Here is a 24,233-nt window from a genome sequence, read left to right as displayed (position 1 = left end):
CTTGTCATAACATACGTTTTAGATGAAATTCCAATTTAACGTAGCCGTTTGGATATTTAGTCTATTGAGAGGGTCTTCTCTGCAGTATTTAGTATGTTCGTAGATTCCTCTGTGCACACATTAAGTATTTACTGCAGATATTTCCGCATCAAAAACAAATCTATTGGCTTGTCTCTTTTTCTATTCATTAAAATGGGTGAAAAAATGCTGCAAAAATGCTGATGGAGTTGACATGCTACAGATCTGAAACTGCTTCAAATCTGCGAGGAACAAATAAGTATAGTGTGCATGAGATTTCATTCACTTTGCAGGGACAGTAAAATGATTTTTTTTTATGGCAAAAAAACACGACGTGTAAACAATCTTATACGGTTCTATTACTTGAAACTATTTGAATTTCCTGATTTTTGCGGATATTAATTGGACAAAAAAAAAATCCTCCAGTTGTATACCCATTTTTTGGGGCTTCGCAAAGTGACCTTCAAATGGGTTCATGAATGGATTTTAGATAATGCCTAGGAGGCAACAGCAGTGTAATGTATCTGACACATTTTAAAGGGATTGTCCAGGGATAGAATATTGATGACCTATCCTTAAAATAGATCATTAGTACCAAATTGGTTAGGGTCCAACATGCAGCACCCCACTAATCAGATGGTATTAACGCAGATGGATGTAAAAATTGGATGGAGTTGAACAGCACACTTGCCTTCAATGTGTAGCGGCTGTTGTCAGATACTGCAGATAAGCTATTTTTTTCCTGAGTAGGAGCTGATCTGCAGTACTTGGCGGCAGCCGCTAAACAGTGAGTATAGCTACAAAGTACAGCTCCATTCAAGTTTTACATCTGTCCACTGCCACAGCTAAACAGTGGGGATTTTGGGTATCAGCACCTACTGATCTGATATTGATGATCTATCCTAAGGACAGGTCATTAATATCTTAAAGGGGGTTGTCCAGGTTTGGCATAAAAGTCTGCAGTGACTTTTGTGATTGCATACTTGAGAATACTCCCATCAGACACAGCACGCTGCCAGAATTCTCCCGATGCCTAGAGTGGGAGATCATGTGGCCGCAATTATGCGATGTGCATACTCCCAGCCACATTGCAACTAGACGCGTGTGGACTTCCTAAATACAAGTAAATTGAGTAAGGCCACACACGTCTAGTATGAATGTGGTCAGAAGTATGGATCCCGCCCAATCTTGCCTGTGTGCGATTTGAGCATTCACAAGTCTACAATACAGACTTTCAAGCCAAACCTGGACTGGAGGAAACCTTAACAGCTTTAGCAGTCACACAATCAAATCCTACAAGATCCAGCAAATATTGCAACAATGTGATGCAGATATGTTCAATGCTGCAAAAAAAGCCTCATGGTGTTTAGTATATAATATGTATGAAAATTGTGCAAGGTTTACAAGTATATGGCAAATGGAGAAATAAAGGCAGTTTATAAATAGGCGACATGATTGCATACATATATGCACACGCAAATACATATACTATCGTATTCTATATAAATAGTCATGCACATATGTACATATAAAACTGAATGGATATAGTATAATGTATACATGTCAAGCGAATGAGCACCTTAAAAATAAAAAAAGGGAAAAAATGTAAAAGTATATATTTATTTATATTTATATATGTATACATAGTCAATATGACTACATTTAAATACAATAAAAACAATCTTCAATAAGTCATAATAACATTGAAAACTGGGTTATAATAGGCTAGTCTAGAACGTGGGCAGAATACTTTGAGAAACCTTTCTGGAGGGAACAAGGTGGAGTCAGCAGCACATTGCAGACATGAACATGGAAAGTAATGTTGCATATACTGGCTTAGGAAATACAAGAGCAAGCAATGCCTGGTTTCAGATTTTTCACACTTAAATGATGCAGAAAACAGGTAAATGGAAATGTTCATAGTTTCACATTTTCTGATGCACGGATTCTGCCATCAGTCACTACTTACCAGCCGGGTTATTAGACTAATCCCGAGCTTGCTCTGCAGAAGTAGTGTGGGAATTACGTCGTACATGGCCACCAATGGCAACAACTGGTTGTCACATAAACGGAGAGCGCTCAGAGGCCTGGGAGTAATCATTCTACACATTAATTGGAGGTAATGTCCCCTGACAATATCTAAATAGCGGTTGATATAATGTAGATTGTGGGCCATGTTATGCTCTTTTTTGTAAGGGGAATGATGGTCACAGGCAGATTTGGTCAAAGACTTTTGGTCAGTGTAAAATCCCGGCCTATAAGAAAGATCATAAATCTACTTTGTGAAAGTTGTAACTTTCAACTGGAAATTTGACACATTTTTACCCTTACAGACCAATGACATTCAAACTTTTTTTGTGTCCAAGCTATTTTTTTTTCAGTGATCTATGGTCCATCCTATTTTAGAACTTAGAGTTGACCTAAGGCACTCTAAAATACCTACTAATAAAACAATGAACAGTGCGGGTACTCGCTCTTCACAGATCCAATATAGACTCCCCGTCACTGTTCAGGTCCAATTTGGCAAAAGCAGTGACGTCACGTTGGCAGCGCACATCACTGCTGTAGCCTGAGCGCAGAAGCACGAGCTGTCTGCCTCAGAAGAGCCGCTGAGCTCAGTTATTGACGTAGCGGTGGTGCGCGCTGCATCCAAAACGCTGAGATCGGAGCAACCAGCAGTGGAGAGCCAGCGCTGGACCTGGGAAAGACGAGTACTTGCTCTCTTTGTTTTAGACATTTTAAAGCTTTTGGCTTTCACTTTATTGAAAGCCCCCTATATCTGTCTATTGAACCTATGGATTTTTAAACAGCTGGTTATATGAGTGAGCTCATGTGCTACATGAGTGTAAGCAGTGTTACCTAATGTTAACTATACTGGATCAAATCGTTGGTTATTTTCATAATTCATGTATCCAAAATAAAAAAAAAAGAAACTTCATTAAGAAATGAAGCAAAAGTACAACAAATGAAGCACAAATGGTACCTAACCCTAAATACTTACCATGTATAGAAATGGATACACTTGGTAAAAAGGTCTCCAGAATGTTTTTATTTTTTTGAAGCCAGTCTGTATATTTGTTCACGTTGTTTTTTTTGTTTTTTTTAAAATGAGGAACAATGTTTTATGATGAAGTATGAAGAATGGTAAAATGTCTGGTAGATCCCCGAACAAAAATAATCCAACGTGAGACAATCCATTGTCTGTAGCCCTTTGCAGTCACTAGGTTCAATTCACACACAGCAGCTTAGTGTTTTTCACAGCTTTGTTAGCACAATTTGCTAAGGGCACATGTTACTTTAAAGGGATTGTCGGCACAGAATGACTGTTCAAACCAAGTCCCACCTGCTGTTTTCCCTCCATCGCCAACCAGTGATTGACAGTTCTGGCTTTATAGAGCTACAGAGGGGCATATATAGAAGTAGGTGCGAAGGTGCACTTATTTGTTTCGCCCCGCCATGATGCACAGAGTGCCTGTACTTGGTTAGAACAGTCATTCTGGGCTGATACCGTCCTTTTAAATAATGTTGTAAAATCTAACTTTTTTTTTACAATATCTAGGTTTGGCTTTTTTTTCTTTTCTTTTAGTATACAAAAAATATAAAAACAAACAGAAAAACTGAAAATAAAGCATACCTCCAGTTTCAAGAGAAACACTATTACAGTGTAGGGTTTGCTAGTAACCTGCAGCTCGGAGCCAGAGTTCGGTGGTGCGGTCTGTTCTAAACTATGCAGCGTCCAGTTTGTCACTCTTAGTTACCACCTTCAGGGAGTGAGTACTGTCAAATCCTAGGATGCTCTCTCCCAAACTAAAAATGGCAGGAGGACGCTGCCTAGTTTCGGGCAGACTTTCACAGTCCAAGTTTCAGGTTACCAGCAAAAAAACTCTACTAATGTAACTTAGAGAAATGATTATTCTGACCCATACTAGGATCTTTTTACTTTTGAAACAGGAGGTACACATTAAAATGAATTTAAAAAAATAAGTTTAGGAGTCTTTAAAGCAATGTATAATCAGGAAATGACCTATTGTTCTATTTTACATGTCACAATCTGTATTAAAAATACGGTAAATCTTGCCATTTTCACACTGGCTAAGATCCCGACCCTAATTTTTGTACAGAAGTGTCTAATGAACATGTACAAAGGTGACTGAGAAGGTGAACTAGATGAGACACCACCTACTGTGATGGCTGGATCCTGTGTTATTAGCTTTTTATGGACGTTTGTGGAAAACTCTTCCTGAAAGAATAGGTAGTACGAGTGTAAAAAAAAAAGTGCCAGTGTGAAAATTGCAGGATTACTAATTGTGTTTTTTTTTTTTTTTTTTAAATACATGTAACAAAAACCTGATTTAAACAATAGGTAGTTTTCTTACAATACACACCCTATACATTGTCCAAAAGATTCCACCAATATTGGTAGGACCTAGCAACAATTGACAAAGGCCTGTGGTAACCATTAGTTACTCTTCTTATGTGTACATGATTGCCATTGTGCACAAGAGTAAGAGCAGAATTTAAAGGCCTGAAGAGAAGCATGTCTTACAGTCAGGATCTGCAATGCCAGAGTCTATCCTACATCTGTTTAGTTTGCCATCTTCCACCTGTACATACAAACGCTATGCTGTCAGATGTTTCACTACTTAGAATTTAGTATTTAAGACAGATTACAGCTACTAATATAGCCCCGAGCTGCATTTATAATTCTGCAGGCTTCAGAGTTGAAGACTGCACAGAACTTATAGATGTGTGAAACCAGCCCTGAGTCACAACCCAAGTATGACCTGGCGACGAGTCTACTAACCCGACCTTTGGCTCGAGAATAGTGGCCTGTCCATACTAGGACCATAATTCACGGATGCGTCAAAATGGCCTCTCCAGTGATTTGCGTTCTGGGAAGAGTACACTATCATTAGCTGTTAACATTTAGAGATCAGTTTGAGAACAGATTCCAGGAAAATTCAGCCGAGACGTGAATGCTGCTCTGGATAATACAGGCTGTAATGAGAAGTAATACAGTTACATAAACATTACACTTTCTATGTAGAACATGCCATATGTAAGATGGTGGTTAAATTGTGAACATTCCTCTCTAGGATTGGGTGATTTTGATGTGGGTTGTGGGTTTGACCACTTTCACCATTGGTGCCTGCTACAAGTACATTCAAAACAAGAAGTGCCTAATTGTGCTCTCCGACTGCCTGTAGATTTATGGCTGGGTTCAAGCCATTAATGATAAATTCAAGCAGCATAAACACCTAATATAATATTCCTTACACGTTTCCTAGTAGCAACATAAAATATAACTTGTCATAAACTAGGGGAAATACAATAGATATTACTCTTCTTGCTGGGCAGCACAGAATGAGCCACTGACAAAGCTTTATAGTAATTTCACGTAAACATATCTGCATAAGCAGGGTGGTACGTCGATAAAGAGGCCTTGGAAAGCATTTGCTCATAGAAAATACCAATATATATCGTATATACACTAACTAATTTCTCTCTCAATTTACTGTGCCAAACGAAGTGACAGATTAATAAGGATAAAAAAAAAAAATTGGGAGAATGTGCACGATAAACAAGAAAACGCTTAATGCTTACACGTTTCGTGTAGAATCAATCATCTATATGTGCACATTCTGCTAATTTTTTAAAATCCTATATGAAGGCTATCTTTTGACTACTTTCCTTTGATACTGGAGAACATCACCTTTTGGACCTCAGAGCTACTTGACCTGGAAGCCAGACTAGTGCCTACTCCGTGCATCACACCCACACCACAGACTGTCTACCCTGGAAGTCTCCTGGGATACTTATCTATAAAACATAAGTGGTGAGCTGAATTGATACTTTTTTCTATATTTTTTTATAGAATAATGAGCCCATGTCATAATCTTACATAAAGTGAAAAAAAAACTGGACAGTCTTTCTGCATAGTCAAAAGACTTGGTTTCCATAAGTAGACAATTCTATAAAATTAAATACCGCTTAAAATGAAATGTGATACTAAAGAACTGGAAGGTTGGCTATTAGTTTTTTTTATGTAATAAATGTGTAAAAACTATGTAAAACTTAAAAAGTACCTATCACCAATCTGGGTCTTCCATGACCTGAAAGTTCAGACCAGACATTTGGCAGAAAGACAGGTCCTTTAGGAGGACATCAGAGATGCTTGGAACCTATTTGTTAAAATGTGATATTTAGAAAAAAATTCCAGTCTGAAGCTGCCTACTTTTCCATTAAGAGTGTAGCCAGAGACTGGTGATAGATACTCTTTAAACAAAGAAATGAGCTGTCTTCCTCCCATTATCCTGCATGTTCCCACCTAGTTATTTTGTGGCTGTTAACAGAGGAACAGCACCATTTTAGACAAAAGTGCAAGTACTTGCAAATTCAGACATGAGCTGAAAGGTCCTCTATAAAGTCACTTCGTAAATCTGCCATAAGACCCCAAAGAATATTTCCACCTGTGTTCATGTAATTAAAATGCTTCCTGTGAATTGCCTTCTCCTATCCTTTAGCCATCCTCTATCTTTTAAGTTGTCTGTTATTTGGATATGACTGCACAATTTAGAGGGTTATTGCCCAACAAGTCAACCCCTATGGATAGGGTTAGGGTATAGCTTACTGATCACTAGTAGAGTTGAGAAAATTTGTTCGGCTTCCTGGATTGTGTCCGGCTGATCAGCTGATTTGCGCTGCAGCTGCATGTGTCGCGGCTGTGTCACAGCACATAGATGGAGAGCCTGTTTGTTGGGCTCTCCATGCATGTGCTGTGACACAGCTGCGACACATGCAAATGGAGCGCGGATCAGCCAGCGTGATCCAGGTATCCGGGTTCCCACTGCAGCTTATTCGCTTATTATCCCAATTCGCTCAACTCTAATCACTAGGTCCGCACTCTGCAGGCCCACAGACCTTAGCATGCATGTGCACCTCTGCTCCATTCAGCATGGGGTTACAGAGCCCCATTCTCTAGGTTCTAAAGCACCGATCTTGAGATCACTGGTGGTCCCAGCAGTCATACCACCAGTAAATCAGCAAGTTATCCCCTATAGGTGATGATATTTTTTTCTTTCCAGAATAACCCCTTAAATATATATTTTTTTCTGAAATGTACAAAACCATGTATAAAGTCCTGCATCATTTAAGTGCTTAAAATCCTACCATAATGCAGAAGAAAAAAAACTAAATTGAAAAGGACCATTTACAGCTTTCATTTTCACAAACATACAAATCTCTTCAAAAGACAGATTAATCGATCAAACCGAACTGAACATGAATACTGGGATACTGGAGTAGAGATGAGAAGACTCGGTGTTAAAGAACTGGAAAAACAAACAAACTTACATTTCACACTTTCCCTTTTGTCTTTCTGCTGTCCCCCTCATATTGCTGGGCCTTGCCAGTCTGCGTAAAAGGGTAAACGTGTCCTAAATGAACGCTTAACAGTCCACATAAACAAATACAGTACCCTTACTATTAATTACTATTATTTTTAATTTAAATGAACATCCCTCTCAGTTTCTCAGTAAAAATAGTTTTAGTTTCGCTCTTTATAGTCATTAACATATGTTTTGTAATCACATATGTTCTTTTGAAGTCCTGTATTTATTACGCTTTTGGGGATCCTGTTTTCTGTCGGTTATCGGGGTTTGGTTTGTGAGTCCGGATGTGAGCAGCATGCGCACTCTGAAGATCAAAGGTTAAATCACAGTGGGCACACTCCCATGACTGCTCCAACTTGGCGCTTGGAAACTGCTTTTCTGTGTCAGGGTTTGCTTGCTGCTCCTCATCCTCTTCTTCCTTGACCTTGTGCACAATAAAGAGATGTCTGTTGAGTGATATTTGGGAAGTGTAACATAAGCCGCAGTGCACACACTGGCACGTTGAGTTGTCGCTCTTGTGCTGAGGTATGTGCTCCAGAAACTCTTTGCTGCTGTCTGCAGTGAAGCTGCACTTTGCACATTTATACGCTGCTCTCAGTTTCTTAGCATCTGGACCATCTTGCGCATCAGAGTCCTCAAGCTCCTTTTTGATTGCTTTCTTTGTACCAGCAGTCTAGAATAACGGAGACAAAGGAACAGAAAGCAAATGAAATCTTGTGCTACTCATTTTACTCTCCAAAATATTTTACCCATGAGGTAATAATATCAATTTAATAATAAATAAGAAGTGGAAGAAATTGTTGTTTTCCAGTTTTTTGTGGATGGCCCCCCAAAAAATAATTTGTGAAGTAGTCACTACTCATTGATAAGCCATGAGGCTGGGTGGTCAAAAGCCAAGAGAGTAGGTCATAGATGGGTGAGACAAAGGTGTACTCAGGATACAGTCAGAGGTCAATATTCCAAGAAGGTGGATAAAAGGGCAAGGCAAGCGGATGGTCAAGACAAATCCCAGGTCAAGCAGTTAACACCAGACAAGGAGAACTGAGCAAGCACACACATGAGCAAAGCTACAATTGGCAGCAATCACAGGCAGAAAGCTGGTTAAATAGCCAGGTAATTACTCTGGACAAGAGACACATGGATGAAGCCCCGACACACCCTGGTCCTGCTTGGAAGGCTAAACTGTCACTCCAGACACTGGCAGCTCAGCATGCCCCAGCATCCGATTGGATGGCTGCGCTGTCAATCACCATACCGACAGCTTAGCACGCCCCATTCCTCGATTGGACGAACTGTGACAATCATTTTCTCAATGAACATCAAAAGTAATGAACTTTCAAACTTTGGCTTCTGCTGAGAAACTGATTTACCAATGTATGGTTCATTCAAGCATGGATAGACTTCCTCTATTCTAAAATTCATGTTTTATTCATGATATGTAAAAAGACAAAAACTGCACCTGCTCTTGAGCTCCACGTTCCGCAGGCGTATTTGTTGACTTTGAAGAGGGCATCTGAGTAAGTTCGGGGTTTTTGATGCCGTGCATTAAAATGATGTGATTGGCCAGCATGGACGGCTTGGCAAAAGTAGGTTTCTCTGTGCAATAGCTGAAAGACATAATATATGTATTTATTCTTCGTAGCAGTGATCCAAGCTTTATGAACTTGTTCTCTTTTCTCAGATTTCACCTTTAACACTCCAAGCATAATGTACCGGAACTATAATGTAGGCAGATAATAGAGGATAGGGCAGCTATACTAGGACATGTGCATGGACTAGATCATGAAAAAGGGATCAAAAATTTGAAGCTAAAAAAACCAAACAAACAGAGGTGGGGCAATACAGCCACTTTTTATTTCACTGTAAAGGTCATAAAAAACTCATTTTAAAGCAAATTTACTGAAAATAGATTAAAGGTTTATTTACAATACAATGGCTGTTTTTGTTCCACTCTGGTCCATCAAATGCAAATTTAGAAAATGCTCTATATACTATAGGTTCACAGGTGACAAGTACTGCTGACACTAAGGCTATGTGCGCGCGATGCGTATTTGCTTGCAGAAAATTCTGCAAGGTTTCTGCATCTCTTGACAGAAAAACGCAGTGGAAAATACTCGTGTTTTTTATGGGGTTTTTTCATGCGTTTTTGTGAATCCATAGAGCTAAACAAAAGATATATTAAAAAAAAAGGAAAAAAATAATTATGATGTCATTTCCTTGTTCAACCTCTTAAATTCTCCATTGAAGACCATAATGTCATTACATACCATGTTCAAATTTATAATGTCTACACAAACATTATCAAAACTTTTTCTCCACTTATGGTTAGTGGTTGAGTGAAGCCATTTATTGTCAAACTACTGTGTTTTCTATTTTTAAATCATAATGACAACCCAAAACATCCAAATGACCACCCAAAACATCCAAATGACCCTGATCAAAATTCCACATACCCTGGAGATTTTGGCATAACAACATGCACAGAAGTTTACACAAATGGGTTTGAATGGCTACTAAAAGGTGACATCTTGACATGTCGCCTGTTTGCTTGTAATCAGTGTGTGTGCATAAAAGCGGAATGAGTTTCTAGGATCCAGACAGATTCTTGCATCTTTCATCCAGCCACTGAAACTTCTGGATTGTGAGTCATGGGGAAAGCAAGAGAATTGTCAACAGATCTACGGGAAAAGGTAGTTGAACTGTATAAAACAGACGAAAAATCAGTGGTTCTGTAAAAACAAAACCACGGCCAGGTAGACCAACAAAAATGTCATCCACAACTGCAGGGAAAATTGTTCGGGATGCAAAGAAAAACCCACAAATAACATCAGCTGAAATACCGGACTCTCTGAAAACTAACGGTGTGGCTGTTTCAAGATGCACAATAAGAAGGCGCTTGAAGGAAAATGGACTGCATGGTCGAGTCACCACAAGAAAGCCATTACTGCGCAAATGCCACCAAGTATCTTGCCTACAATACGCAAAACAGCACAGAGACAAGCCTCAAAACTTCTGGAACAAGGTAATTTGGAGTGATGAGACCAAACTTGAACTTTTTGGCCACAACCATAAACGTTATATTTGGAGAGAGGTCAAGAAAGAAACACCATTCCTACTGTAAAGCAGAGAGCTGGATTGCTGATGTTTTGGGGATGTGTGAGAACAAAGGCACAGGAAACTTGGTCAAAGTTGAAGGAAAGATTAATGCAGCATGTTATCAGCAAATACTAGAGGCAAATTTGCAATCATCAGCCAGGAAGCATGGGATGTAGTTAAGACGTTCCAACATGACAAGGATCTTAAACACAAGGCCAAATCTACCTGTCATTCGCTACAGCAGAACAAAGTGAAGGTTCTGGAGTGGCCATCTCAGTCTCCTGACCTCAAAATCATTGAGCCACTCTGGGGAGATCTCAAGGGTGCAGTTCATGCTAGACAGACCAGGAAACTGGAGGCTTTTTTGCCAAGAATAGTGGGCAGCTTTACAATCTGAGAAAATAAAGAACCTCATCTGCAACTATCACAAAAGACTTCAAGCTGTCACTGATATTAGAAGGTGCAATACATGGTATTACGTAATGGGGTATGTGAAATTTTCATCAGGGTCATTTGGATGTTTTTGGTTGTCACTATGATTTAAAGAGAAAACACAGTAATATGACAATAAATGGCTTCACCCAACCACTAACCATGAGTTGAGAAAACGTTTTGGTGTTATTATTCATACTCTCCGAAAAAGGCCAAGAAAGCAAAAATTCTGCAGGACCAAAACTGCAAAACTGTGTGTTGTGTAATATATATTGTGTGTGTGTGTGTGTGTGTGTGTGTGTGTGTGTGTGTATGTGTATGTGTATGTGTATGTGTATGTGTATGTGTATATATATATATATATATATATATATATATATATATATATATATATATATATATAGCGCATCGTGATTAATCGCTAATCCCGCCCCCTGCACAGTGGCTCCGCTCCCTACCACATCACCACACACAATCCCGCCCCCCACTCCATTACCACACACAATCCCGCCCCCCACCCCATTACCACACACAATCCCGCCCCCCACCCCATTACCACACACAATCCCACCCCCCCACCACATTACCACACAATCCCGCCCCCCCACCCCATTACCACACACAATCCCGCCCCCCCACCACATTACCACACAATCCCGCCCCCCACCACATTACCACACACAATCCCACCCCATTACCACACACAATCCCGCCCCCCACCCCATTACCACACACAATCCCGCCCCCCACCCCATTACCACACACAATCCCGCCCCCCACCCCATTACCACACACAATCCCGCCCCCACATCACCACAGAATCCCGCCCCCCACCACATTACCACATATAATCCTGCCCCCTCATTACCACACACAATCCCGCCCCCCACCACATTATCACACACAATCCCGCCCCCCACATTACCACACACAATCCCGCCCCCCCACCACATTACCACACACAATCCCGCCCCCCACCACATTACCACACACAATCCCGCCCCCACCCCATTACCACACACAATCCCACCCCCACCCCATTATCACACACAATCCCGCCCCCCACCACATTACCACACACAATACGCACATTACCACACACAATCCCGCCCCCCTCATTACCACACAATCCCGCCCCCCACCACATTACCACACAATCCCGCCCCCCACCACATTACCACACAATCCCGCCCCCCACCACACAATCCCGCCCTCCACCACATCACACTCGCTAATCCCGCCCCCTGCACAGTAGCTCCGCCCCACTACCACACATAATCCCACCCCCCCACATCACCACACACAATCCCGCCCCCCACATCACCACATACAATCCTGCCCCCACCCCATTACCACACAGTCCCGCCCCCCACATTACCACACACAATCCCGCCCCCCACCCCATTACCACACAATCCCGCCCCCCACCCCATTACCACACATAATCCCGCCCCCTACCCCATTACCCCACACAATCCCGCCCCCCACCCCATTACCACACATAATCCCGCCCCCCACATCACCACATACAATCCTGCCCCCACCCCATTACCACACACAATCCCGCCCCCCACATTACCACACACAATCCCGCCCCCCACCCCATTACCACACACAATCCCGCCCCCCACCCCATTACCACACAATCCCGCCCCCACCCCATTACCACACATAATCCCGCCCCCCACTACACATAATCCCGCCCTCCACATCACACTCGCTAATCCCGCCCCCTGCACAGTAGCTCCGCCCCCCACCACACATAATCCCCCACCACCACATCACCACACACAATCCCGCCCCCACCACATTACCACACAATCCCACCCCCCACATCACCACACATAATCCCGCCCCCCACATCACCACACATAATCCCGCCCCCCACCACATTACCACACAATCCCGCCCCAACACACAATCCCGCCCCCACCCCATTACCACACATAATCCCGCCCCCCACCACACAATCCCGCCCTCCACCACATCACACTTGCTAATCCCGCCCCCTGCACAGTAGCTCCGCCCCACTACCACACATAATCCCACCCCCCCACATCACCACACACAATCCCGCCCCCCACCCCATTACCACACATAATCCCGCCCCCTACCCCATTACCCCACACAATCCCGCCTCCCACCCCATTACCACACATAATCCCGCCCCCCACATCACCACATACAATCCTGCCCCCACCCCATTACCACACACAATCCCGCCCCCCACATTACCACACACAATCCCGCCCCCCACCCCATTACCACACAATCCCGCCCCCCCACCCCATTACCACACATAATCCCGCCCTCCACCCCATTACCACACATAATCCCGCCCCCCACCCCATTACCACACATAATCCCGCCCCCCACTACACATAATCCCGCCCTCCACATCACACTCGTTAATCCCGCCCCCTGCACAGTAGCTCCGCCCCCCACCACACATAATCCCCCCCACCACACATAATCCCCCCCACATCACCACACACAATCCCGCCCCCACCACATTACCACACAATCCCACCCCCCACATCACCACACATAATCCCGCCCCCCACATCACCACACATAATCCCGCCCCCCATTACCACACATAATCCCGCCCCCCACATTACCACAGATAATCCCGCCCCCACCACGTTACCACACATAATCCCGCCCCCACCACGTTACCACACATAATCCCGCCCCCCACATTACCACACAAGGCTCTGTCCCCACACATTACCACTCAAGGCTCCGTCCTCATACATTACCACACAAGGCTCCGTCCCCCCACATTACCACACGAGGCTCCGTCCCCCCTCATTACCACAAGAGGCTCCGTTCCCCCATATTACCACACGAGGCTCCGTCCCCCCACATTACCACACGAGGCTCCGTCCCCCACATTACCACACTACACTTCGTCCCCACACATTACCACACGAGGCTCAGTTCCCCCTCATTACCACACGAGGCTCCGTTACCCCATATTACCACACAAGGCTCCGTCCCACCACATTACCACACGACGCTCCATCCCCACACATTACCACACGAGGCTCCGTCCCCCCACATTACCACTCGACACTCCGTCCCCACACATTACCACACGAGGCTCCGCCCCCCCACATTACCACATGCAGCACTTCCTTTCTATGTAATTCAACCATTTCAGCCAAGGTAAACGTACATTTAATTGCATCCGCATTCTCCCAAACAAAATGAGCCAAGAAGAGGCGCCAGGTCCATCTTACAGGCCGCAGGAAAATCCGGACAACGATTATTATTGTTATTAACTTAATTTTAAGTTAATTTACCACCTGCGTAAGCGCTATTGAATGTTGTCATTATTCACTTTAGTTTAATTACCAGCAGCGTTAATTAGATAGCAATGAGCGTGCCGAGCGTTAGCTGGCTGGAAACAGCTAGCGTGTGTGTGAGTGTGTGTGTGTGTGTGTGTGTGTGTGTGTGTGTGTGTGTGTGTGTGTGTGTGTGTGTGTGTATATATATATATATATATATATATATATATATATATATACACACACACATTATATATATATATATATATATATATATATATATATATACACACACACATATATATACACACACATATATATATATACACACACATATATATACACACACATATATATATACACACACACACACACACACACACTGCTCAAAGAAATAAAGGGAACACTTTTTTCTCTTTGGAGGGCCGCACAGCCCTCCATGTGCTCGCCAGAAGTAGCCTGATTGCAATTAGATACCGAGATGAGATCCTCAGACCCCTTGTCAGACCATATGCTGGTGCGGTTGGCCATGGGTTCCTCCTAATGCAGGACAAAGCCAGACCTCATGTGGCTGGAGTGCGTCAGCAGTTCCTGCAAGATAAAGGTATTGAAGCTATGGACTGGCCCGCCCATTCCTCAGACCTGAATCCGATTGAACACATCTGGGACATAATAATAATCTTTATTTATATACATCATGTCTCGCACCATCCACCAACATCACGTTGCACCACAGACTGTCCAGGAGTTGGTGGATGCTTTAGTCCAGGTCTGGGAGGTGATCCCTCAGGAGACCATCCGCCGCCTCATCAGGAGCATACATAGGCGTTGTAGGGAGGTCATACAGGTACTTGGTGGCCAACACACTACTGAGCATCATTTCCTTGTCTTGAGGCATTTCCACTGAAGTTGGATCAGCCTGTAATTTGATTTCACACTTTGATTTTGAGTATCATTCCAAATTCAGACCTCCAAGGGATATTATTTTTGATTTACATTGATCATTTTTATGTTTTATTCTTCTCAACGCATTCCACTATGTAATGATTAAAGATTTGCAACTGGAATATTTCATTCAGTGATATCTAGGATGTAGGATTTTAGTGTTCCCTTTATTTTTTTGAGCAGTGTATATGCTTCATGACATCGACAATGGTGCAAGATTTTTGCAGAAGATTGTGTTTAGCGATGAGGCGACCTTTCATATCTGTGGACATGTTCATAGCCATAACGTCCGAATATGGGCTTCTGAACATCCTCATGCCTACGTTGAGTACGAATGTAACACCCCTAAAGTGAATGTGTGGTGTGGCCTGATGCATGATAAGGTGATAGTGTTAATCTCAATCCAATATAATGGGAAACAAAATTAACATGTGAACATATATTCCCCTTAATAACACTTTTTAATAATAAATATTAAAAAACACCTATCCAGTGAGAAAAAACAATACACAGACTCTCAATGTGGCTCATGTAGAAGAATGCATCAATATGCAGTTCAAACAACCTATCCCCATCAAAAATCTAGGAGCCAGGTCAAAAAAGTTAAATACACAAAGGCCTTATGACCAATACCACCAATAATCTAAATTAAATAAAGCATGCATAGGAGAGACATTCGTTTAATCCTTTTGGGCAGAGGGATTGCAATCTGAATATCCTCTCCGTCTCCAGTCTCAAAATAATCTTGTCCAGGTCACCTCTAATTTTTGGTTTGACTAGTTCAATAATAGTGAAAGTGATGTCACCCGCCCGGCCACCAAGTGTTTCTGGATTTAAGAAAAGACTCTCTTCATTTCTATTCTATTTGATATTGTTTTCCAACCTATATCTATAGGGCTGTAACAGGGAAGTGAGGGATAGTCCACGTTGAGTGGGGGTGCCAAAAAATCGTTCCTTAGGGTGCCTACCTCCACAGCCAGGCAGGGGCGATTGTAGGTCTACTGTAGGGTATCTACCGTATATACTTGAGTATAAGCCGACCCGAGTATAAGCCGACCCCCCTAATTTTGCAACAAAAAACTGGGAAAACTTATTGACTCGAGTATAAGCCTAGGGTGGAAAATGCAGCAGCTACCGGTATATGTCAAAAATAAAAATAGATACCAATAAAAGTAAAATCAATTGAGACATCAGTTAAGTGTTTTTGAATATCCATATTGAATCAGGAGCCCCATATAATGCTCCATGCAGTTCTTTATGGCCCCATATAATGCTCCATGCAGTTATGGCCCCATAGATGCCCCATGCAGTTATGGCCCCATAGATGCCCCATATAATGCCCCATATAATGCTCCATGCAGTTATGGCCCCATAGATGTCCCATATAATGCTGCATGCAGTTATGGCCCCATAGATGCCCCATATAATGCTCCATACAGTTATGGCCCCCATATAATTCTCCTTGCAGTTATGGCCCCATATAATGCTCCATGCAGTTATGGCCCCATAAAAGGCCCCATATAATGCTCCATGCAGTTATGGCCCCATATAATGCTCCTTGCAGTTATGGCCCCATATAATGCTCCATACAGTTATGGCCCCATATAATGCTCCATGCAGTTATGGCCCCATATAATGCCCCATATAATGCTCCATGCAGTTATGGCCCCATATAATGCTCCATACAGTTATTTCCCCATAGATGCCCCATATAATGCTCCATACAGTTATGGCCCCATAGATGCCCCATATAATGCTCCATACAGTTATGGCCCCATAGATGCTCCATATAATGCCCCATATAATGCTCCATGCAGTTCTTTATGGCCCCATAGACGCTCCATATAGTATTGTGCCACATGTAATGCTGCTGCTGCAATAAAAAAAAAAAATCACATACTCACCTCTAGTCGCTGCCCCTCAGCATCCCGTCTCTCCGCACTGACTGTTCAGGCAGAGGGCGGCGCGCACACTAATACGTCATCGCGCCCTCTGACCTGCACAGTCACTGCAAGAGGACGGGAAGACGGAGCGGCGCCCGGCGAATGGAACGCGGACAGGTGAATATGAAATACTCTCCTGGTCCCGGCGCTCCTGACGCTGTCCCTGCCTGTCCCATGGTACCGCAGCTTCTTCCTGTAATCAGCGGTCACCGTTACCGCTCATTACAGTAATGAATATGTGGCTCCGCCCCTATGGGAGTGGAGTCCATATTCATTACTTTAATGAGCGGTACCTCGTGACCGCTGAATAGAGGAAGAGCTGTAGCGAGGGAGACCATGGGACAGGCTGGGACAGCGTTAGGAGCGCCGGGACCAGGTGAGTATGCGACGGTCCTCTCTCCCCCTCACCCGCCGACCCCACTGCCGACCATGACTCGAGTATAAGCAGAGAGGGGCACTTTCAGCCCCAAAATTTGGGCTGAAAATCTCGGCTTATACTCGAGTATATACGGTATATGCAAATTGTCAATCTTTTGTTAGTTATCTGGGTATCTAACTCTAGTTTTTCTCACTGGGTAAGTGTTTTTTTAATATTTATTATTAAAAAGTGTTTTTAAGGGGAATATATGTTCACATGATAAGGTGATAGGCCCAGTTTTTTTCGCGGAGCGGTCTGTGACGGCAAACACGTATTTTGACATGCTGGAATTGAATGCAGTGCCACAATTTCCAGAATGTGTCATCTTTCCACAGTACGGCGCTCCTCCACACCAAGCCACCATTGTTTGTGAGTTTCTGGATAGAACATTCCGCCGGCAGTGGATAGGCAGGGGTTCTGCAAAGCCATGGCCACCACGATCCCCGAATCTAACGTCCTTAAACTTTTACTTTTGGGGTTATATGAAGCAACATGTGTACACTGAACGTATCAATGACATTAATCACTTAACACAGACGTTATTCACTCTGTTACACCAGACGTCCTTACTAGTGATGAGCGAATATACGGTACTTGTTACTCGAGATTTCCCAAGCACGCTCGGAGATTTAGTTTTCCTCACCGCAGCTGTATGATTTACATCTGTTAGCCAGCTTGATTACATGTGGGGATTCCCTAGCAACCAGGCAATCCCCACATGTACTTATGCTGGCTAACAGATGGAAATCATTCAGCTGCGGCGATGAAAACTAAATCTCCGAGCACTAAAAAATACTCGGAGGACACCCGAGCGTGCTCAGGAAATCTCGAGTAACGAGTATATTTGCTCATCACTAGTCTTTACCCGTGTGTGGCAAGAACTTCACTATCGTTTGGATGTGTGTAGGGCAACAAATAGAGCCCACATCAAACTGCACTGAATAGGTATAAAACTGGGAGAGTTTTTCTTTTACTTGGAGCAGATTTCACATTTCTATCATTTTTTTCGTTGCTTTCCAGTGACTGGTCAAAAGCGCACCATGACTTTACGGACACATTGTGTTACTGATCGCTTTGTGCACATCGTTTACTTTGTTTGGCTTGTGTAAACAGACATTTAAACGACCGCTGAAAGAAGATTACAGATCAGCGGTCGTATTGGGTCACCGGTCGCTCCATGTAGACTGACCTTTACTGCACAAAAGTAGTTGCCATATAATCACATCAAACTTACTCCATGTGTCCATTCATAACACTTCAAACCTTTGGTTCATATGCACCTTCGAGACTCATTGTCAAATTTCTTTATTAGTGATGAGCGAGTGTACTCGTTGCTCGGGTGACCTCCGAGTATTTGTTAGTGTTCGGAGATTTAGTTTTCATCGCCGCAGCTGAATGATTTACAGCCATTAGCCAGCCTGATTACATGTGAGGATTTCCTAGCAACCAGGCAACCCCCACATGTACTTATGCTGGCTAACAGATGTAAATCATTCAGCTGCGGCAATAAAAACGAAATCTCCGAGCACTAAAAAATACTCGGGAGGACACCCGAGCGTGCTCGAGAAATCTTGAGTAACGAGTATATTCGCTCATCACTAGTGCTAACCAATGAGCCACTGTGCTGTATTTAACCCATCAACGTCGAATGATAGCAGTCATAAGCATGATCGTTCTTGCATTGTCATAATGCTCCTGTGGGTACTGTCCAGCAGGGTGGATAAAAATCAATGTTTTTTAAAAAAAATCAAAAAAATCGGATTTTTTTGATTTAAATCGGATTTTTTTGATTTAAATCGGATTTTTTTGATTTAAATCGGATTTTTTTCAATAAACTGCTTTTTGAGGAAAATATTTTACCATCCAAAGGTTCTTCCATCATGAGATAAAGCTGAGTTGTTTAACTCAGTAGAATAAAGGCTGTATATGTGTAACATTCACAATGCCATGCTCTTCCAGAGGTTTCTGTAGGATGCTGACTATCCAACAAGTTTGGGCATGTCAACTGAATGGAAAAAGAAACTAAACCAAAAGTGAAACCAAGCTAGAAGTGTGGAATTAAAGGGGCAGTATGAACAAAATGTGGAGGCTATTAATAGTTTATACAATTAAGACATGCTGCTTTTAAACACCTACCTATTGCCATATAGTAAAACAAAAAAGATTTTTACTTACTTTGGGGTCCCCCCCTCACCCTGGCGTTAGATCGTTGCCCCTAGTTTCGTCCGTGTAACTATGGGCGCACATGCGCACTGCTCTCACTTCTCATTTTAATCGTGATTTATATTAAAAAAAAACTTTTGATTTAAATCAGTGATTTAAATCATGATTAAAATCATGATTTAAATCGATCCGATTTAAATAGAAAAAAATCTTTTGATTTAAATCGTGATTTAAATCATGATTTAAATCGGCGTGATTTAAATCAATCCACCCTGCTGTCCAGTGTATTCAGGAGACAGCAGAAGTAACACAGCTTGACTCCTGTGGAACGCAGGATTACCCAGTCGTTACATATTTAGTATTGCCAGTGTTATACTGACGAGTAGAATAATATTAAAGGGTTATTCCCAAAAATCGCATTCTTTTTCACAAAACACTGTACAGTCATGGCCAAAAGTATTCACACCCCTGCAATTCTGTCAGATAATACTCAGTTTCTTCCTGAAAATGATTGCAAACACAAATTCTTTGGTATTATTATCTTCATTTAATTTGTCTTAAATGAAAAAACCACAAAAGAGAATGAAGCAAAAAGCAAAACATTGATCATTTCACACAAAACTCCAAAAATGGTCCAGACAAAAGTATTGGCACCCTCAGCCTAATACTTGGTTGCACAACCTTTAGCCAAAATAACTGCGACCAACCGCTTCCGGTAACCACCAATGAGCTTCTTACAATGCTCTGCTGGAATTTTAGACCATTCTTCTTTGGCAAACTGCTCCAGGTCCCTGATATTTGAAGGGTGCCTTCTCCAAACTGCCATTTTTAGATCTCTCCACAGGTGTTCTATGCGATTCAGGTCTGGATTCATTGCTGGTCACCTTAGAAGTCTCCAGTGCTTTCTCTCAAACCATTTTCTAGTGCTTTTTGAAGTGTGTTTTGGGTCATTGTCCTGCTGGAAGACCCATGACCTCTGAGGGAGACCCAGCTTTCTCACACTGGGCCCTACATTATGCTGCAAAATTTGTTGGTAGTCTTCAGACTTCATAATGCCATGCACACGGTCAAGCAGTCCAGTGCCAGAGACAGCAAAGCAACCCCAAAACATCAGGGAACCTCCGCCATGTTTGACTGTAGGAACCGTGTTCTTTTCTTTGAATGCCTCTTTTTTTCTCCTGTAAACTATGTTGATGCCTTTGCCCAAAAAGCTCTACTTTTGTCTCATCTGACCAGAGAACATTCTTCCAAAACGTTTTAGGCTTTTTCAGGTAAGTTTTGGCAAACTCCAGCCTGGCTTTTTTTATGTCTCGGGGTAAGAAGTGGGGTCTTTCTGGGTCTCCTACCATACAGTCCCTTTTCATTCAGACGCCGACGGATAGTAAGGGTTGACACTGTTGTACCCTCGGACTGCAGGGCAGCTTGAACTTGTTTGGATGTTAGTCGAGGTTCTTTATCCAACATCCGCACAATCTTGCGTTGAAATCTCTAGTCAATTTTTATTTTCCGTCCACATCTAGGGAGGTTAAACACAGTGCCATGGGCTTTAAACTTCTTGATGACACTGCGCACGGTAGACACAGGAACATTCAGGTCTTTGGAGATGGACTTGTAGCCTTGAGATTGCTCTTGCTTCCTCACAATTTGGTTTCTCAAGTCCTCAGACAGTTCTTTGGTCTTCTTTCTTTTCTCCATGCTCAATGTGGTACACACAAGGACACAGGACAGAGGTTGAGTCAACTTTAATCCATGTTAACTGGCTGCAAGTGTGATTTAGTTATTGCCAACACCTGTTAGGTGCCACAGGTAAGTTACAGGTGCTCTTAATTACACAAATTAGAGAAGCATCACATGATTTTTCGAACGATGCCAATACTTTTGTCTATCCCCTTTTTTATGTTTGGTGTGGAATTATATCCAATTTGGCTTTAGAACAATTCTTTTTGTGTTTTTTTCATTTAAGACAAATTAAATGAAGATAATAATACCAAAGAATTTGTGTTTGCAATCATTTTCAGGAAGAAACTGAGTATTATCTGACAGAATTGCAGGGGTGTGAATACTTTTGGCCATGACTGTAAATGCATGCTTATTGTTAATATATAGACTAACAATATCATAATGAATTTTTATTGTACCTTTACGTCTTTTTTATTTTTTATCTGCCTTATAACTGAATACGTGATCCTATCTTTATCTGCTAAAACTACATTTTCCAGCAGCACTTTGCTTCTCCGCAGTGCTGTACACCCCCTCCCTCTCCTGTGCACTCCTGACCTCCGAGTTAGGGTATGTGCACACGTCAGGATTTCTTGCAGAAATTTCCTGAAGAAAACCGGAAATTTTCTGCAAGAAATCCGCTTTTTTTTTGCGTTTTTTTCCCATTTTTTTTGCGTTTTTTTTTTAGCATTTTGCAAGCGAAATTAGCTTGCAGAATGCTAAAGTTTTCCAAGCGATCTGTAGCATCGCTTGGAAAACTGACTGACAGGTTGGTCACACTTGTCAAACAGTGTTTGACAAGTGTGACCAACTTTTTACTATAGATGCTGCCTATGCAGCATCAATAGTAAAAGATAGAATGTTTAAAAATAATTAAAAAAATGCTTATACTCACCTGCAGACAGCCGATCTCCTCAGCGGCGTCCGTTCCTGTAGATGGTGTGTGTGCAGGACCTTCGATGACGTCGCGGTCACGCGACCAATCACAAGACCGCGATGTCATCGCAGGTCCTTCACACACACCATCCATAGGAACGGAAGCAGCAGCGTGCACCGATGAGAGGCGGGAAGACTCCGGGGCCAGAGGGTGAGTATATGACTATTTTTTATTTTAATTCTTTTTTTTTTACCAATTATATGGTGCCCAGTCCGTGGAGGAGAGTCTCCTACCTAGCCCTGAGCATATGCCAAAATGAAAAAATACTCATCAATGACCTTTCCCTGATTATAACAACCTTTAGGGTATGTGCACACGTTGCGAATTCTGCTGCGGATTTTCCTGCGGTTTCTTCTGCGGGTTTTCAACTGCACTTTCCTATTGGTGCAGGTTGAAAATCGCTGCGGAATCCGCAGAAAGTGACATGCTCCTTCTTTTTTTCCCGCAGAGAATCCGCACGGAATTTTCCGCAGCCATGTGCACTGCGGTTTTTGTTTTCCATAGGGTTACATTGTACTGCACACCGCATGGAAAACTGCTGCAGATCCGCAGCGTCAGATCCGCAGCAAAAACCGCAACGTGTGCACGTAGTCTTATTGAACAGATCTGAAGGTGCCAAAATTGTTTATTTCAGCTGCCAAAATTATTTTTTTTGGCACTAACAGGTTAGTCTGAGACTTAGTTGAATTGAATTGAATTATGTTTAGGTGTACATATAAATTACAGATATACATTTTCTTTAATTTTGTTTACTTTTAATGTTTCCGTTTCATGCTAAATAATCTGTTGAATACATTTGTCAGGTTTTCGTGGTAGTGTAAATACCTAATTGTAGTTTTGTTTCTATGCAATGCTAATATTTTTATTTCAAAATATACCTTTATTTTTATTTTTGCTAAATTTGTCCCGCAAGAGGTTATTTGAGATTTTTTGGAGAAACAAATTATTTTCCATCAATAGGGATCCCATTTAAAAAAGAAAACATCACTGGCATAACTGATCTAAGCCAGGAAACACCTGGCAATCATGTAATTGTAGGGTCCAATAGAGTTGGCTACTAGGGTTGAGCGAAACGGGTCGACCATTTTCAGAAGTCGTCGACTTTTGGCAAAGTCGGGTTTCATGAAACCCGACCTGACCCGACCCCTGTGTGGGGTCGGCCATGAGGTCGGCGATCTTCTGAATCTGGTATCGGAATTCCGATACCGAGTTCCGATATGTTTGCGATATCGGAAATCGGTATCGGAATCCACATTTAAGTGTAAAATAAAGAATTAAAATAAAAAATATTGATATACTCACCTCTCCGACGAGCCCTGGTAGTAATCGGCATCTTCCGTTCCTAAGAATGAGCGCGTTCAGGGCCTTAGAAGACGTCACGGCTTTGTGATTGGTCGCGGCGGCCCACGTGACCGCTCAGCGACCAATCACAAGCCGTGACGTAATTCTCTCAGGTCCTAAATTCCTCATTCTAGGAATTTAGGCCATGAGAATTAAGTCACGGCTTGTGATTGGTCGCTGAGCGGTCACGTGGGCGGCCGCGACCAATCACAAAGCCGTGACGTCATCCAAGGCCCTGAACGCGCTCATTCTTAAGAAGAAAGGCTGCCGGAAAGAAGCCGAGGGTGAGTATATTCCTATTAGGTATATACTCACCCTCGTACGTGCCCTGCTTCTTTCCGGCAGCCTTCCTTCTTAAGAATGAGCGTGTTCAGGGCCTTAGATGACGTCACTGCTTTGTAATTGGTCGCGGCGGCCCACGTGACCGCTCAGCGACCAATCACAAGCCGTGACGTAATTCTCATGGCCTAAATTCCTAGAATGAGGAATTTAGGACCTGAGAGAATTACGTCACGGCTTGTGATTGGTCGCTGAGCG

The 24,233-nt window shown here is 42.6% G+C and overlaps 1 protein-coding gene across 2 annotated transcripts in view; it reads right to left on the bottom strand.

Annotated features, from left to right (window-relative positions):
* Nucleotides 1-4,323: 4,323 nt before the first annotated feature.
* The window catches only part of ZNF592 (zinc finger protein 592), a 91,657-nt gene continuing 71,747 nt past the window's right edge, over nucleotides 4,324-24,233 (bottom strand). Inside the window, exons 9-10 of one of the 2 annotated variants that reach the window (XM_077264223.1) lie at nucleotides 8,869-9,016; nucleotides 4,324-8,082 (exon numbers count right to left, since the gene is read on the bottom strand). In XM_077264223.1, the coding sequence (XP_077120338.1) occupies nucleotides 7,636-8,082; nucleotides 8,869-9,016 (595 nt within the window). In that variant the 3' untranslated portion in view covers nucleotides 4,324-7,635. The remainder of the gene's footprint in view (nucleotides 8,083-8,868; nucleotides 9,017-24,233) is intronic. The other variant, XM_077264224.1, reaches the window with a different exon arrangement.

Source organism: Ranitomeya variabilis, chromosome 5 (assembly GCF_051348905.1).
Source record: "Ranitomeya variabilis isolate aRanVar5 chromosome 5, aRanVar5.hap1, whole genome shotgun sequence".
NCBI classification, from domain to species: Eukaryota; Metazoa; Chordata; class Amphibia; order Anura; family Dendrobatidae; genus Ranitomeya; species Ranitomeya variabilis.
Note: the sequence above shows the minus strand (reverse complement) of the source record. Positions and strands in the feature narration are given on the sequence as shown.